The sequence below is a fragment of the Nomia melanderi genome, chromosome 6 (genome assembly GCF_051020985.1).
Source record: "Nomia melanderi isolate GNS246 chromosome 6, iyNomMela1, whole genome shotgun sequence".
NCBI classification, from domain to species: domain Eukaryota; kingdom Metazoa; phylum Arthropoda; class Insecta; order Hymenoptera; family Halictidae; genus Nomia; species Nomia melanderi.
Window position 1 is genome coordinate 16331312 of NC_135004.1, and position 14260 is coordinate 16345571.

Sequence of the window (14260 nt, forward strand, 5' to 3'; positions counted from 1 at the left end):
ATATTCCGGATCGAGATAATTCTTCTCGTTCATTCTTCGAATTGTCCCAGAATTGAAATATTTAACGATACTTTGCTAATTTCAATATAAAATTTTGATAGTAATCCTCATTCTTTGGTTAATTTAATGGTAAGAACAAAAATTTCGACTGTGTAATTCAAATTCATCTTCGCAGTTTTACCAACGCGTTACTTTGAATGATAGATTGCAGACTAAACAACTTAAGGACTTTCGGAGTACTCACTGTCAAATTCAAGATGTATATAGATTTAAGAAAATCTCGAATGAGTGGGGAACATTGTTTCCGAGTTGCTAGTGCGAGTAAGTTAGACACCACTGAATTATACTTTCATTAGTATTAAAAAATTATGAACATGTGAACAATTTTTTAGCGAATACGATTCCTGTGAACTGGGCACTAGCCTGTAGCCATGTTGAAAATTAAGTACGATCTTTTATGTATAGATGTCACTTTCTGATTCTCTCGGCAGTAGAATAAGTATTCACGAACACAGACGTTAAAGTCACTTATGTAATGGTGGTCTAAGACCACATTTGTCTGATCTGAGGTTTGAATAAAGTATTGACAAAATGTCTTTTAGCAGAGTAATTGTAAGTAAAATGACGCAGGTCATGTGTTACGGTTGTTTGTTACAATTGAATTAAACAGTAGCGAATAACATTGATTTTCTAATAGTAGTATAAACTTCCTTGACACCCTACTTGATAAATTGATAGAATGAAAACATTGCTAGTATTGTTTTACGTAAATTATAAGAAGGTAATAAATTTTATTTGTTTTTTCTAGGCCCGGTCATTCTCTTCCAGTTCTGTCATCCAGCAGATGGTCAAGGTACGTTTTTTCACATATATATTTAAAAAAATTATATAACTTAAGAAGCAGTCATCCTCCATTCTTAAAATTATAACATTTTATTAATAATAAATAATCGATTCATAAAGTATAACAATACTTCTGTATTTTTTTTAGCCTCCAATTCAAGTATTTGGAACAGAAGGACGATATGCCTCAGCCCTTTATTCAGCAGCTTCTAAGCAGAAGACATTGAATAATGTTGAAAAAGATCTGATTAAGTTACAAGTATGTATTCCACATGCTCAATTATATTCTAATAATACAATATGCTTTAATAAGTACTGTGATACTAGGATACCATAAAGAAAGATACAAGATTAGAGGAATTTATGAAAAATCCATCGATTAAACGAAAGGAAAAAGTAGAAGCACTTAAGACTGTCAGCAGTAAACTGAGTGTGAGCAAAGAGACTGCCAACTTGTTAGGTTTACTTGCAGAAAATGGCAGGCTCGGGAAAATAAATACTATAATAAATACATTTAAATTATTAATGGCTGCTACTCGAGGTGAAGTTGTTTGTGAAGTGACCACAGCAAAACCACTCGATGCTGATACAAAAGCTAAACTTGAAGCTGCTTTGAAAGGATTCTTACAGAAAGGAGAAACTATTTTGCTTACTGCAAAGGTTGATCCTTCTATTATTGGAGGTATGATTGTATCTGTAGGTGATAAATATGTGGATATGAGTGTTGCTAATAAGATTAAAATGTACAGTGACATTATTTCTACAGCAGCGTAATCGCTATTTAGAGTATTCAGTAATATGAAAAGGGATAAAGTACTGATTTAGGCAATCGCAAAATGTATATCATAGAACAATAAATTATCCGAATCCATTTACCTATGTTAAAATGTCTATTTCTCATTCCATTAAACCATTGTGTATTTCGAATACCCTTGTTTTTTCTTTGTAAAAGCATATAATAAAAAGGAAAAATGAAATTTTATTTTTTATTTATTTCATTTAATAAGGTGTAACATATTTAATTAGAAAAAATGTGTAAGCAGCACAGTTATATCCATAATGAATTAAACTTCAGATACATATGTGTATACATAAAAATAAAATAATTGCTTACCTTAATACCTACAGTTACACAAATGTTATTACATTAGAAAATTAAATATGTTTCTGCGACGATTTGTATTAACATTTACATTATCAATCAAAATACATGGTACAGTTTTTCTTATAATTTTAACTATGTAGTATTATCGATTTCTCTTAGAAATTGAAATATTTTCAATAACAATAATTTTATTAAAAATATTACACTTATACTGGAACATACAGGAAAACATGTACTGTATAATACTTTGTAATAATAAATTTTTAAACGAAAAAAATTTAATCCTAAAAAATCACAATTATGCTTTCTACAGATATAATACATTCACGTTATGCAATAAATTTCTATTGCACTAATATTATAAACGAATTGCACGCAATTATTATTTTTTGTAAGATAAACAAAAAAATTAATTCCACAATATAAAATAATCTTGCAGAAATATTATAGAAATTCGTTCTAATTAAAAGCGCCCATTAAAAAGTTTTATATACTTTTCATTTACAATAGAAGTAGAATATACTGCACTGAAATACGACTAGAAGGCATTATTTAATTATGACTCAAATTTTGTGTAAAAATACACGCTTAAACGATCTGTTTTCTAATGTAAGCTTCGCTTAATAACCGGATGTGCAGAAATAAATTGAAAGCACATCTTTGGACAACTTACTATTCGTAAATTATGAATGGAAATTGAAGTAATTCGTGCATGAAATAGTTGCTCTGTTATTAAATCTTACATTGCAACCGAAGATGTGACATTTTTCACCAGAACCCAACCTTCCTCATCAAGAGCAGTTGATATCATAGTTTCATTTGATAAGACTGAAGACGTTAGAAATAATAAACAACGTTAAATTCGTATTGTAAGGACGTAATACTAATAATTAATTATACTCACTATGGAATTCTAGATCGTGCCTATCCACATCTGCCGTATGCGATATTTTTCGTGAGTCAACGTAATTACTGTTGAATAACGGGTCGCTTAACTTCTCTTGCATGAGTTTTTTCCTACATTCACCTAAGTCTTCCAATTTCTTTAATTCCGTTCGATAACTGACGTCTTCGTCGCCAGACTCGGTTTCTGTATGATCACTGTGCTCATTGTACACCTCTTGCTCACTGTTTCTTTCGTCTATCGAAGAATCATTGGAATGTATTTTGCAGTCGATATATGTACTTGTATCGATACATTGAGAAACATTTGAATTTGTAGTACTGATTTGACTACTCGTCATGTATTTCGACAAATCAAAGTCCAGAACATCGGCTAAAAGTTTCTCTTTATTTTCCACGTCGCGTTGTATCAGTTCAAGATTTCTTTCTGTTTTCAATATAAAGTCATCGTCGACGCTGAGCGTCAGTAAAGAGGAATGCGTTGTTTTAGCGTCGTTGGCATTTATTTTATCCTTATTGAAGGCAGACATATCATCAACGTCGGACAATGATGAACCACTTTCGTTTCCGTTTATTAGTTTATTACGCGATTTTTTAAGTTTCCTTTCTGGTGTGAAAACAACATCTTCAAATTCTTGTTGACTGATCTTTTGGAATATTTGCCGTCTGTCATTGTGTTTATCCGTTTGTTCGGTATTCTTTCTTCTAGAGGCACCATTCTGCTCTGCCATAGTACTACTGTTTGCTATTAAAGAAGTATTTAAATTAATTGGTATTACAGGTGGTACTTCTACAGCTTCTTCTGCGTGGACTATTGAAGTTACATCAGTGTCAGCCGTGACAACTGGTGTAACGCTAAAAATAACATTTCGTTTAATATAACGATTGCATATATATACCAAGATACAATAAATGTCATGTTTCACCTTACCTAACAGATTGAATGATATTAGTTGGATTCATTTTGTGGAAAGGAATGGCTGGCACGATCGAGCTTTCCTTCAATTTAGAAGTTAATTCTAGTATGCCATTAGTTACTGGTTTACTGATTTCTGCAATTGATGATAGTGGATCAAGGATATTTTTTCCTCCTAAAAGCAGAATTATTTTATAAATATCAGACAAGATAGTATAACACGTATTTAAAAAATAAATATATACCAGTTGCAAACATATTAGTCTCAGGATAATATGCTATGCGTATAATGTTCCTTTCACCTTCCAAGACAAATATTTCATCTTTAGTGCAAGCAACATCAGTAACTCGACGCAAGTCAGTTACAATGGACGTTATAGCAATAGTCTGTGGATTTACTACATATATAATATCATCGCTATACGTTACTAATAAGTCATCGCAAAAAGGTAAAATGACACCGAACGTAGGTTCTCCGCGACTTTTTTTAGAACTTTCTGGTGCTGGGTTCAGCAGTTCTACCTCTGTGTGACCAGATCGAATAGCATCCTTAAAAGTATATAATTTGTTTAGATAATATAAAGACACCTGAAAGAAATCATACATTTATATACAAACCTTAAAGATAAGTGTTTTTAATACAGTTCCGGTCTTGTCAGCTTGCCACAAACGTAACCCAGGTCTGCTGGCATAAATTACCAAATCTTGCACGTAGTTTTGTCGGCAACCGAACACGGCTCCTAAATTTCCTAATCTAAAATATAAGACTGTTAGAGAAATTATTTTATAACGGCAACGCAGATTATATATTAAAATTGTAATATTAACGTTTTACGTTCTTTTTGACCAACTTGTGTTACTTTGCCATTCTCATTTCTGTTTACTAATATTGTACGTAATGTTGTTGAGACCAGTAATAAACCTTGCTGGTAACTCAGCTGTACAACTGCATACTTTTCATTCAATAATTCTGATGATTTTGATAAATGCTATTAAATATTTGTGTTAGAAATATATTATATATGCGTATGTGTATCTATGTAAAATAGTATTTATTTTCTACGTACCATATAAAAATCAATTTCAGTCAATGCTACTAAGCCATCTTGGTCTCCACTGAATAGTTTCATACCATTCTTAGACCACTCAACTCTTGTCACTGCACTATTATGCAGACCAGTGATACTATATCTTTCTACTTGCTTCTTTTGCTTTGGTTTTAAACTGTCTGGTAATGAATCTGGTGGATTTTTAGGTATTTGAAATACAGTTACAACACCATGTTCATTACCAGCAGCAACCATGTAATCCACAGTTGATATTACTTGAATACACGTGATCTTTGAATTTACATTCTGAAGAAAAAACATAATTTTATGTAAGTTCATGAACCATTTATAAAAACGTTGTGAAACGCACCTCACATCGAAGTCTTTGAAGATCTTGTTTCTCTCTGTTAAACCAATAAACCAAACCATGGTTAGTTCCAATGGCTATAAATTCAGGTACTGCATCAATACAGGTAAAATTAATATTATGCGTGAATAGTCCATTTTGAATCTTTGCGGGTATTTGTTGAAGAAGCATAGCAAGAGGAGCCCATTCTCTCAAGGGACCTCCATCTTCACACATAGGTGTTGTCATAGCAAATGCTGTTTGTACAAAATTATAGTAAAACAATATGAATGATTTATAAGTACTCTGTCGAAACGTTATTCGATACAATAACATATATACATTGTCCTACTAATATCAGTGAAAAACAATAACGTAATATGCTACTGTAAATAATACTACTCAAATATCTGAAATTATATTTCATTACCTTCTTATCGACTTGATGCGATATGTAAAGAAGATCGTATAGTTATCAAATCACATTTTTCTCACCATGTTTAATGAAATAATGACATTTTGATCAATATTACAAAATTAACGGCTTCAGGATCATTTGACAATTCGGCAAACTGTAGCAATATTGTATCGTTATATGTGCACGCCTTCTGTTACCATGGATTATATCATACATAGAGCAGTCGCTGTCATAATTTTACCACATAAGTATTTTGTACTTCTTGGATTTCTTTTTTATAGTTTATAATATGTCAGATCAAGTTAATATAGTTCATAATTAAATAAGCAATTAATAACGATATTTCAAAATTCAAAGTAAAATATTCTATGACGAAGATAATGAAATATGTACTACCATAGAGTTATATTTAATATTGAACAAATTCCTAAAATTCTCATTTTTTCTTTATGTAAGCTTTAATTACATATTGTGACAATTACTTTACTTATGGGCAAATTGTATAACAGTATAATATGTATTTTTCACAGCAACGTAGGTAAATGACATCGCAGTGTATGCACATGCATTTGTCACGTATACTTGCACCATGCTCCAACATTTGTGAAATACCCAATTTCTAAATGTTTCTTTTTAAAATAAAAATAAAAATTCGATATAATGAATATTAACCAATTTGTAATAATATATTTATGAACAACTGCATTCTATATCAAAATGGACTAGAATTAATTGAATTTATTTATGTCTTAAATTAAAGTGAATATTTGATATTTATTAAGATCTCCAATATGAAGGGAAATTACCAACCCAAGTCGATATAGAATATAATTTTTTCTAATGTTCATTTTGTAAAAACCATACAAGTTTATTTTAGAGACAGCAATAAAGTATTAAATTAAATTAATTACTGAATGCTTAACAATTTTTATTTGAACTAATGTAAACTTCTCACAATATTCGTAATTGAAATTGAGATAAAAAATCATTCAAGATAATAATTTAAGGCAGGGGTGTCAGACTAGGGGTTCACGAGCTCCATGGTGACTTCTTCACTATACTCACCTACTTTTATTTGTTTATATTGAACACTACATAAAGCTTCTCATAGACAGTGTAGGGCAGCTCCTAGAATAGAGGTAATTGGACAATACTAAACGGGCAATTCGACACCTCCGATTTAAAGCGTTATGTCTGCAGAATTCAAGTATTTGAAACTTAATAAATAAACTTGTATAATGTGCACACATACCAAATATAAAGTACTTTTCAGGTAGTAATAAAAACCAAATCTTTACAAAGACATCAATTTGATTTTAACAATAAACACAAAATAATAAGTAACAACTTGCTAATTAAAAAATGACAGTCCGATTCGCCTTCGAAAATTCAATATAAAAATTGTAGAAAATAATTGAAGCAAAATTTATTTTACGTATAAAATGATAGACTTATCATGTACAAACAATATTGCTAATAATACGTTTCTTCTGTGTTCTTTTTTTCTTTGTCATAACAAACCAAATAATAGAATTTCACGCAACATCAGGAATAATATGGGACTCACTAACGGGGTTTTCACGAGAAGTCATTATGAAATGAATTTAATTTAAACATTATACAGCCGATGACAAAACAAAAAGTGTAATGCTTTCAATCTTACTGCCTGACTGGTTGTAAACTGTTATTCTTTTACAAGTATTCTTATAATTATAATAATAGTATAATATTAATATTATATCAGACAGATTCACACAACGTTTCTCAGTATGAAAAGTGATTTTTTTTTCTTTATATATTTTCTGCTTTTTTCTTTTACGTTCTTTTTCTGCTAATGTTTACGCTCCCCAATGACTAATACATGTAGCGCAAATACTTGGTAATCGTTTCCGTTTAAAAGAAAAACATGAACCTTCGATGCGACGACGGTACAGAGCATTATTTTTTGGGGAAGGGAGTTTGCGTATTGTTTTTCACTTGATTTCTCTCGTTAATATTATTAATTTTGGATTCGCTGATACACTCCTAATTCCTGTCAGTGGCTCGGAGCTTCTCTTCCACAGCTTCTTCGGAAGCCTCTGAAAGGTCTGTTGCCTGTATGTACTTTTGCACACCAACTAAGGACTTTTTTAAAGCGTCAAAAGAACTCGAGTACAACATCTTCTTCTTAACTTTAGCCGTGTCAGGACACCACGACATCAAGAACAACTTCTGTTTCTTGGAGGCCTGGAAATAAATAATCACCGGTTATTAAAATCCTAATAATCTATCATCGAATAAATGAATCGTTAAAAAAAAAAAGAAAAAAAGAAACATTACCTCGGATGTACCCTGACACTGATGAGTGTATTCAAAGTCGAAAAGACCGTAGCGACACTCTCCGCTACCACATTTCTGCAAATCTTCGAGGAAGGCATCATAAGCGGCGTCGCGAGGTCCGATCACTTCAACATCGATTTGCTTTTCGTCCTTAATGTAAAAGATTACATATCGATGCTTTTTGTCTTTTTTAATTTCCTCGTACGTTGTCTTACAAACGTCGGCCACTGTTACTCCAGATGCCTAAAACAATTATTAACCAAGACCAATTATCAACCAAACGATCAAACCACATTAAAACAATGAAAAATATTCAAATAAAATTTCGAGCACACGATCGTCGGAGACAAACCGTATGCACCGAGCCACAACATGTTGCATAATGGCTCGATGAAAAGTTTGTTTACAAAACTCGAACCGCACCTGTTGAAACCGATACCGTGACAAGCGACTTCTAACTCGCACCGCGTTTTACGAAACGTATCTTTATCGCGTCGGTACGAACATTTGCTATCCAATTAAACGTGCAATCAGTCCGCAGAAATTATTCAGCGACGAGTGCACTCGTAATTACGACGAATCATTCGGAATTCTTTAAAGATCAAAAGCTGTCGCGAATTAACCCTCCTCCCTAACCCCCGCCCCTCGCATCGATAGGTGATTCCCCTTTTGGTACAGTCCGAGCGAAGACTCATCGGACGCTTCCCTGCGCCGCGCGTACGGACGACGACGACGGTTCGCTCGTTACGGGGGAGGGTAGTGCCGGTATCGACGCTATCAGCGTTAGGCTAACGTCGTGTTAGTCTGGCCGTTTAAGCTTATTTCGCGGGTAAACGTGGGGGACGTACCGAAATAAAGTCTTCCCACGCACGAATCCGATGCTAAAACAGATCCGACGTCCATTTCTAAAGTTATCCATTGCCCGCGGGCACGTGCCGCACGGTGCAGAGGTCCGTTCGATTATGTGCTCCTGCCACTCTGTGGAAAATCCGTGAAATACGAGCGTCGCCCCGACGGACGACGGGCCGCGCCGCGAAAATTCTAGGGGATTAGAGATGAAACGCGCTCTCGTATTCGTACGAGAGGGCGGAACACTGCGAACGCCTGGCGAGGCGGAGCGCGCGCGGGGGGGTTGAAGAGGGGGGAGCAACGCCACAGATGCACGACACGCAGAGTAAAAGTTCCAAGTGGGATAGTTATTTTTGAACGGCTTTCGTCTAGGATCAACATACTTCCGAATCGGAAAGAAATCTATTCGATCCGCACGGGGATCTGCTCGACGTATATTGACAAACACGGGCGGACTTCGTTACTTGTAAACAAGAAATTGCAAAACCGCTAAAATTAGTCGTTGAAAACGTAATTCGATATTTAAAGGAGCAGCTGGATCGTCTGCCAGTGGGAAACGCGATCAACAATTTATTGAGAACGTTCTAGAGTGATTTAAAATTATTTCTAGACAGAAGGGATTCAAGTATAATGTTTAAAAAATTTTATCATTATATTTCTACTCATTGCAGTGTATTCTATCATTGTAATTCACAATGATTATTATAGTAGAATTAATAATAGTTATTATAGTAGAATTATTCGTTTTGTCGATTACTCGCATTGGCTGTTTGTAAACGTTCGATATTGATAAGATTGCAAACTTCTTTATCTTCAAGAAAAAAAATCGAATCGGTTATTCGTCGAATCGTGCGATTTCCGGTTGAGCAATTGATCATTGTCCGCCTCGTTTTTGTTTCTCGTTTCTACGCGAGTTTCAGCAGGGTAGCATAGTGAGCGCGTGTAAGGGGTCGATTGGGGTGCAAAAGGGTCCGACGAAAAGTGTAACGTGGTTGGAGGATAGCCCAGTGGATGGAGGATGCAATTCCTCGGTCGATATTCTGGCACGACGGGGGATGCCGGTTAGGGCCAGACTTGGCTCCCTCTAGGGCGTTGTTGTAAACGTCTCTTGTGTGTGGCACAAGGTCAAACGGAAGATGATTCACCGACAAGGAGCGACATGGTCGGTTGTTTGACTGCCGAGTAAACTGGCCGTTTACATGTACGGTTTCATACGCTATCGCTTGGCAGTTAATAAAAAGAGAGCGACCGGTGTTCCACCTCTGTCACGCGATGCGGTATAGACACCTTCCGCGCGTACTCACATTTTTATCAGTCTATATCAAATTTATCGATGACTAATGCATTTCTTCGTCGTTCCTCCCCTTCCTGTGAAATTCAATCGTTCAATTTTTCACTACTCTCCGATAGCCGAAGCATTAAATATTAAATTGCCGGGACATAGAAAATCGTTAATAATAGAATAATTTAACGACTCGAGCAGAAACACGTTATTTAACCGACGCGACCGAGCCAAGGGGCGACGCACGGTTTTACGAATTCGAGGCACGACGGCGAGCAAGATGGACCATCGCAATGTCGAGGATAATCAGCTTATTCACCACGTTTACGAAGGCGTCAGTGAACTTTGAGAGTCACTGGCCTGCAAGAACCGACCTCCTTACGGGCTCATTGAATTTTTCCCTCTCTACCCAGAACTTCTCTTGTAGTTCACTGTCATCCTCGAGGCTAAACAGGGGGGGTGGGGGGGATTAGTTTCGCAAGGAAACCCAACTCTTCATTACCAAGGATACAGCGTCTATCGGTAACCGGCAGAAATATTTAAAATGTACTCGACGGTGAACGGTAGTTACTGCTTGCGCCAGTTTCACATGGTTAAGTTTCTGTCGCCAATTTGCCGGAAACGGAACGCGACTACATAATTAATTCTTCCGGAACTTCGACAGACGCGTCATGTGCAGGAGCCTCCGTGGAATTCCTAATCGTCCGCGATAGGAACCCTCCCCCCCTCCCATGGAAATTCGTAACGTGGAAAATTCGATTCGCGGGGGAAAGACCGATCGAATGCGAGCCTCCAGGCGACGACGACTCGATATCGGCGATAATTGCAGCCGACAGATAATACAGATAAAACACTGATACACGAAAACGGCAACGCGAAACGATTCCACGGTGCAATCGATTTGTCTCGAAATAAATCGCGGGTCGCACTGTTCGCCCGTGCTTCTCTGTGATTTATACTCGCAACGGAGAGGTTCGGCGATTTTGCGGCAACGTCTATTCGCGCGAGGAGGATAGATAAATGTAGAATTAACGACCGAACGACGGGTCGAATTCGAAAAGACGGAATCCGTGGTTTCGATTGAAAGGTAGCAGGTGATCGATAATGGAGTTCGATATTTCAACGGCTCGCACGGTCATTGGGTATTCCGGTCTGGCATTAACCTATGCCCGTTACATAAATTTTTGGCAATTCCGTCGGGAATTCGCGAAATATCCGAACCCGTGGCGAAATCGTCGTGATAACAGCGTTCGAATAGATCCGTGCAGCATCGGAGGTTCGCGTGAAACGTGTAAGCGGCAAATAGAAACTGGTTTTCGGAATTCACTCGATGCCAGTAAAATTATGCGAAAGTGTTATTTCGGCTTACGGGAAACCGACGTTCCGAGTACCGGATTACACCGTACAGTTTACACTATAACCGAGAGCATGTGGCGCAAAGAAATGGCAAACGAGTCGCCGGGAATATTACGATTACAGGAGAAACATCGTTCCACGAGGAGAAAGATTTCCCCGATACGAAGTACCGCGACGGATCGAGAGAAATTCACCGAGTCGATTGCCATGCGACTCGATACGTTCCGACAAAACAGCGAGTCGGTGCTCGATGTGGAATATTTTTCCCGTCGCCAAGATATCGCAGCCGCTCGGCTCGAGCCTGCGGTTGTCGGTATCGCGAGGCTGGAAATGAATCATCCGTTTCCTGGAAGCAAGGAATATCGCGGTTGGCACGTTAAAATCCCGGCCGAGCGAGGAAAGTATCGAGCCCCCATCGATTCGGCATCGAACGCGTGAAAATCAATAGCACCCGCGATACTAAAACGGGCGGATCGCGGCGAAAAGCGATCGGCAGATCGGCAGACGGCCGAAGGAAGAAAGCGGGCCGTGCTAGCGGCGTATTGCCGGAACAGAAATGGCGACCGGCGCGTCTGCTTCGGCCATAACCACAAAGTAACCCGTGCCGTACCGGTTTTCCCGGGCGGCACGTTGACATTTTTCGGGGAACGGGTACATGCACAGTGTGATATTTACCATTTCGTGATATCGTAGCCGGTGAGGAGAATCACGTAAACAAGCACTTTTAACCTACACTTTCACGATAGCCTCGGTTCTGGTGGAACTGGATAGGCGCAGTGTCCAGTCGCGGGGGTCGCGGCTCACGAACGAACGAACGAACGAACGGGAAGGGAGGCTCCTCTCGCAGCCAGCTTTCTGCGAATCCTGTATCCCTACGCCTGCGCGCGCGCACTTCTGATTAACTCTATCTTGATTGGCCGGCGTGCGGCTAACGTATACCCGGGATTTCTTTTACACGGATATTTCACAGGGAAATTCGATGGGAAACGGTGTGCCCCGATTGTTCGAATCTTTTTTCACCGATACGGATAGGCGAATCGAAATCGTTCCGATGTGGATTTTTCTTTTCAAACCGGTAGGACCGTTCCCAGTGCGCAAGCGTTGCACGGCGTGCTCGTGCCGGTCGTTCGCACGGATTTTAATTTTAACTGGAATACGATTTCCTTCCAGGTCGACTTAAATGTATCGTTGATTAATCGAATTGTCTACAGGGTGAAATCATCTTAAGACCTAATTCGGTAACAATGACACGGAATTCGATGGAATTAATCATCGATATTAGCTGCCGGTTCTATTGGCCAATCATCGCGAGGGACGTGGGGAAATTACCTTATATGGGCAGCGGCATGCATGCGACCGCATACAGACGTCGCGCGTCACTCCGTGCGCATGCTGTATAGTTTGCGTGCGCACAGCGCGCAACATAGTTGACAGTTTCGAAAAACACCGGAACGCGACAGCACAATCTCGGCTCGATGATGATTCGAAGGGCTCTGTAGGTAAATTCGATAAAGTAGATCGGACGCTGATGCTATTTTGTGTATGCAGATTGTACCATTGATTTTTATTTTAACACTTGTGTACGTTGTTCGAGGAACAATGTTTGATTGATGTTTTCCGAGATAAATTAACTTTGTATTGAAAACAAATTTGCGAATGATTTTCAATTTTCTTTTAAATTATAACGCATGGAACAAAATATCAGATTAGAATTAATGCACTCTTATAATGGTACTGTTCATGAGTGTATTTTAAAACGAAAAAATTAAAAGTCGAATGAAGGTATTCACATAGATATATTTCAGTTTAGATATAACAAAATATGATTAAATATTATTTCTGTATAGATGAGAAATACAGGTTGCAGCAATAATTCTAGATACTGTGATATAATGTGTACCCATTGTACACCTTACATCTACAGTTAGTACAGTAAGAGATCTGTTTAATACAATTTATCATTTTTTTGTCAGTAATGTTAAATAATTTCGTTCGTTCACGATAATATACAATATCAGCTAAGAAACAAAGATATGATCTATAAGCATACAAACTATAGATTAATGGTATAGCAGAATAATGTATATTATACTAACAATTTATATCAATATAAAAACCGAGTATTATATGTATATATAATTTGTATAGGTTCCAAACCATTCTCTATTAGCAAACATAAGTGAGTCTTTATAAAGTTTCATCCACTTTGAAGCTAATCTACTTAAGCCCTTAATTCCTATAAAAGATAAAAATGTAAGATTCTCGTAATGTAAATAAAAATATGAATTTCTCTATAATTTTTTAATAATATACTGCTTAAATACATATATGTACAGTTTTGGCAAATTTGTGGATAATGACAAATACATGCTGTATTTTAACATTACATACTAGTCAGCATTCTATAATAATATACGTATAAGCACGTATAATTACGTGTAAATTGTCACTTGAAATAAGTCTTCAACATCCTGAATAAATAAAATTTTACGTTAATCTTATGTGTTATTAAATGAAGATTTCGTTTCCTTTCGATTGTTCGATTACCTAACTAAATATACGTAATTAAAAAATGCATCCTTTTAATGTAAAGTATAAAACTTTATTTATTCAAGATATCATATTCATGATCATGAGTAAAAAGAATAATCTAATGGACAGATGAAGTATAGTAAAAGATACCTAATATTCAGTGAATATTAGTCAAAATTACTAGCATAACATAATTAATATTTACCTAATCTGATAGAATGAAGACAACAATAATTATTCGATTAACTCGAAAAACGAAAAGTACACATCTAAAAATATGTTTTTGTCATTATTTCGTAGAGCATTATATATATATATATATGAATTTAGCCTTTAAATTAT

The 14260-nt window shown here is 36.5% G+C and overlaps 3 protein-coding genes across 3 annotated transcripts; 1 reads left to right on the forward strand and 2 right to left on the reverse strand.

Moving 5' to 3' along the window:
- Window positions 1-451: 451 nt before the first annotated feature.
- ATPsynO (ATP synthase subunit O, mitochondrial) lies at window positions 452-1730 on the forward strand. The gene is made up of 4 exons (XM_031984153.2): window positions 452-612; window positions 809-853; window positions 992-1102; window positions 1171-1730. Exons 1-4 carry the CDS (start codon window positions 592-594, stop codon window positions 1615-1617), a joined length of 624 nt encoding a protein of 207 aa, XP_031840013.1. The 5' UTR covers window positions 452-591; the 3' UTR covers window positions 1618-1730.
- Window positions 1731-1820: 90 nt separating this feature from the next.
- LOC116430260 (WD repeat-containing protein CG11141) lies at window positions 1821-5926 on the reverse strand. The gene is made up of 9 exons (XM_031984151.2): window positions 5593-5926; window positions 5187-5419; window positions 4835-5122; window positions 4596-4756; window positions 4386-4521; window positions 4013-4316; window positions 3783-3942; window positions 2853-3706; window positions 1821-2776 (listed from the first exon to the last, which is right to left on the reverse strand). The coding sequence occupies exons 2-9, from the start codon at window positions 5409-5411 to the stop codon at window positions 2688-2690; spliced, it is 2217 nt and encodes a 738-aa protein (XP_031840011.1). The 5' UTR covers window positions 5412-5419; window positions 5593-5926; the 3' UTR covers window positions 1821-2687.
- Window positions 5927-6981: 1055 nt separating this feature from the next.
- tsr (Cofilin/actin-depolymerizing factor homolog tsr) lies at window positions 6982-12252 on the reverse strand. The gene is made up of 3 exons (XM_031984154.2): window positions 12062-12252; window positions 7900-8142; window positions 6982-7806 (listed from the first exon to the last, which is right to left on the reverse strand). Exons 1-3 carry the CDS (start codon window positions 12062-12064, stop codon window positions 7606-7608), a joined length of 447 nt encoding a protein of 148 aa, XP_031840014.1. The 5' UTR covers window positions 12065-12252; the 3' UTR covers window positions 6982-7605.
- Window positions 12253-14260: the final 2008 nt, after the last annotated feature.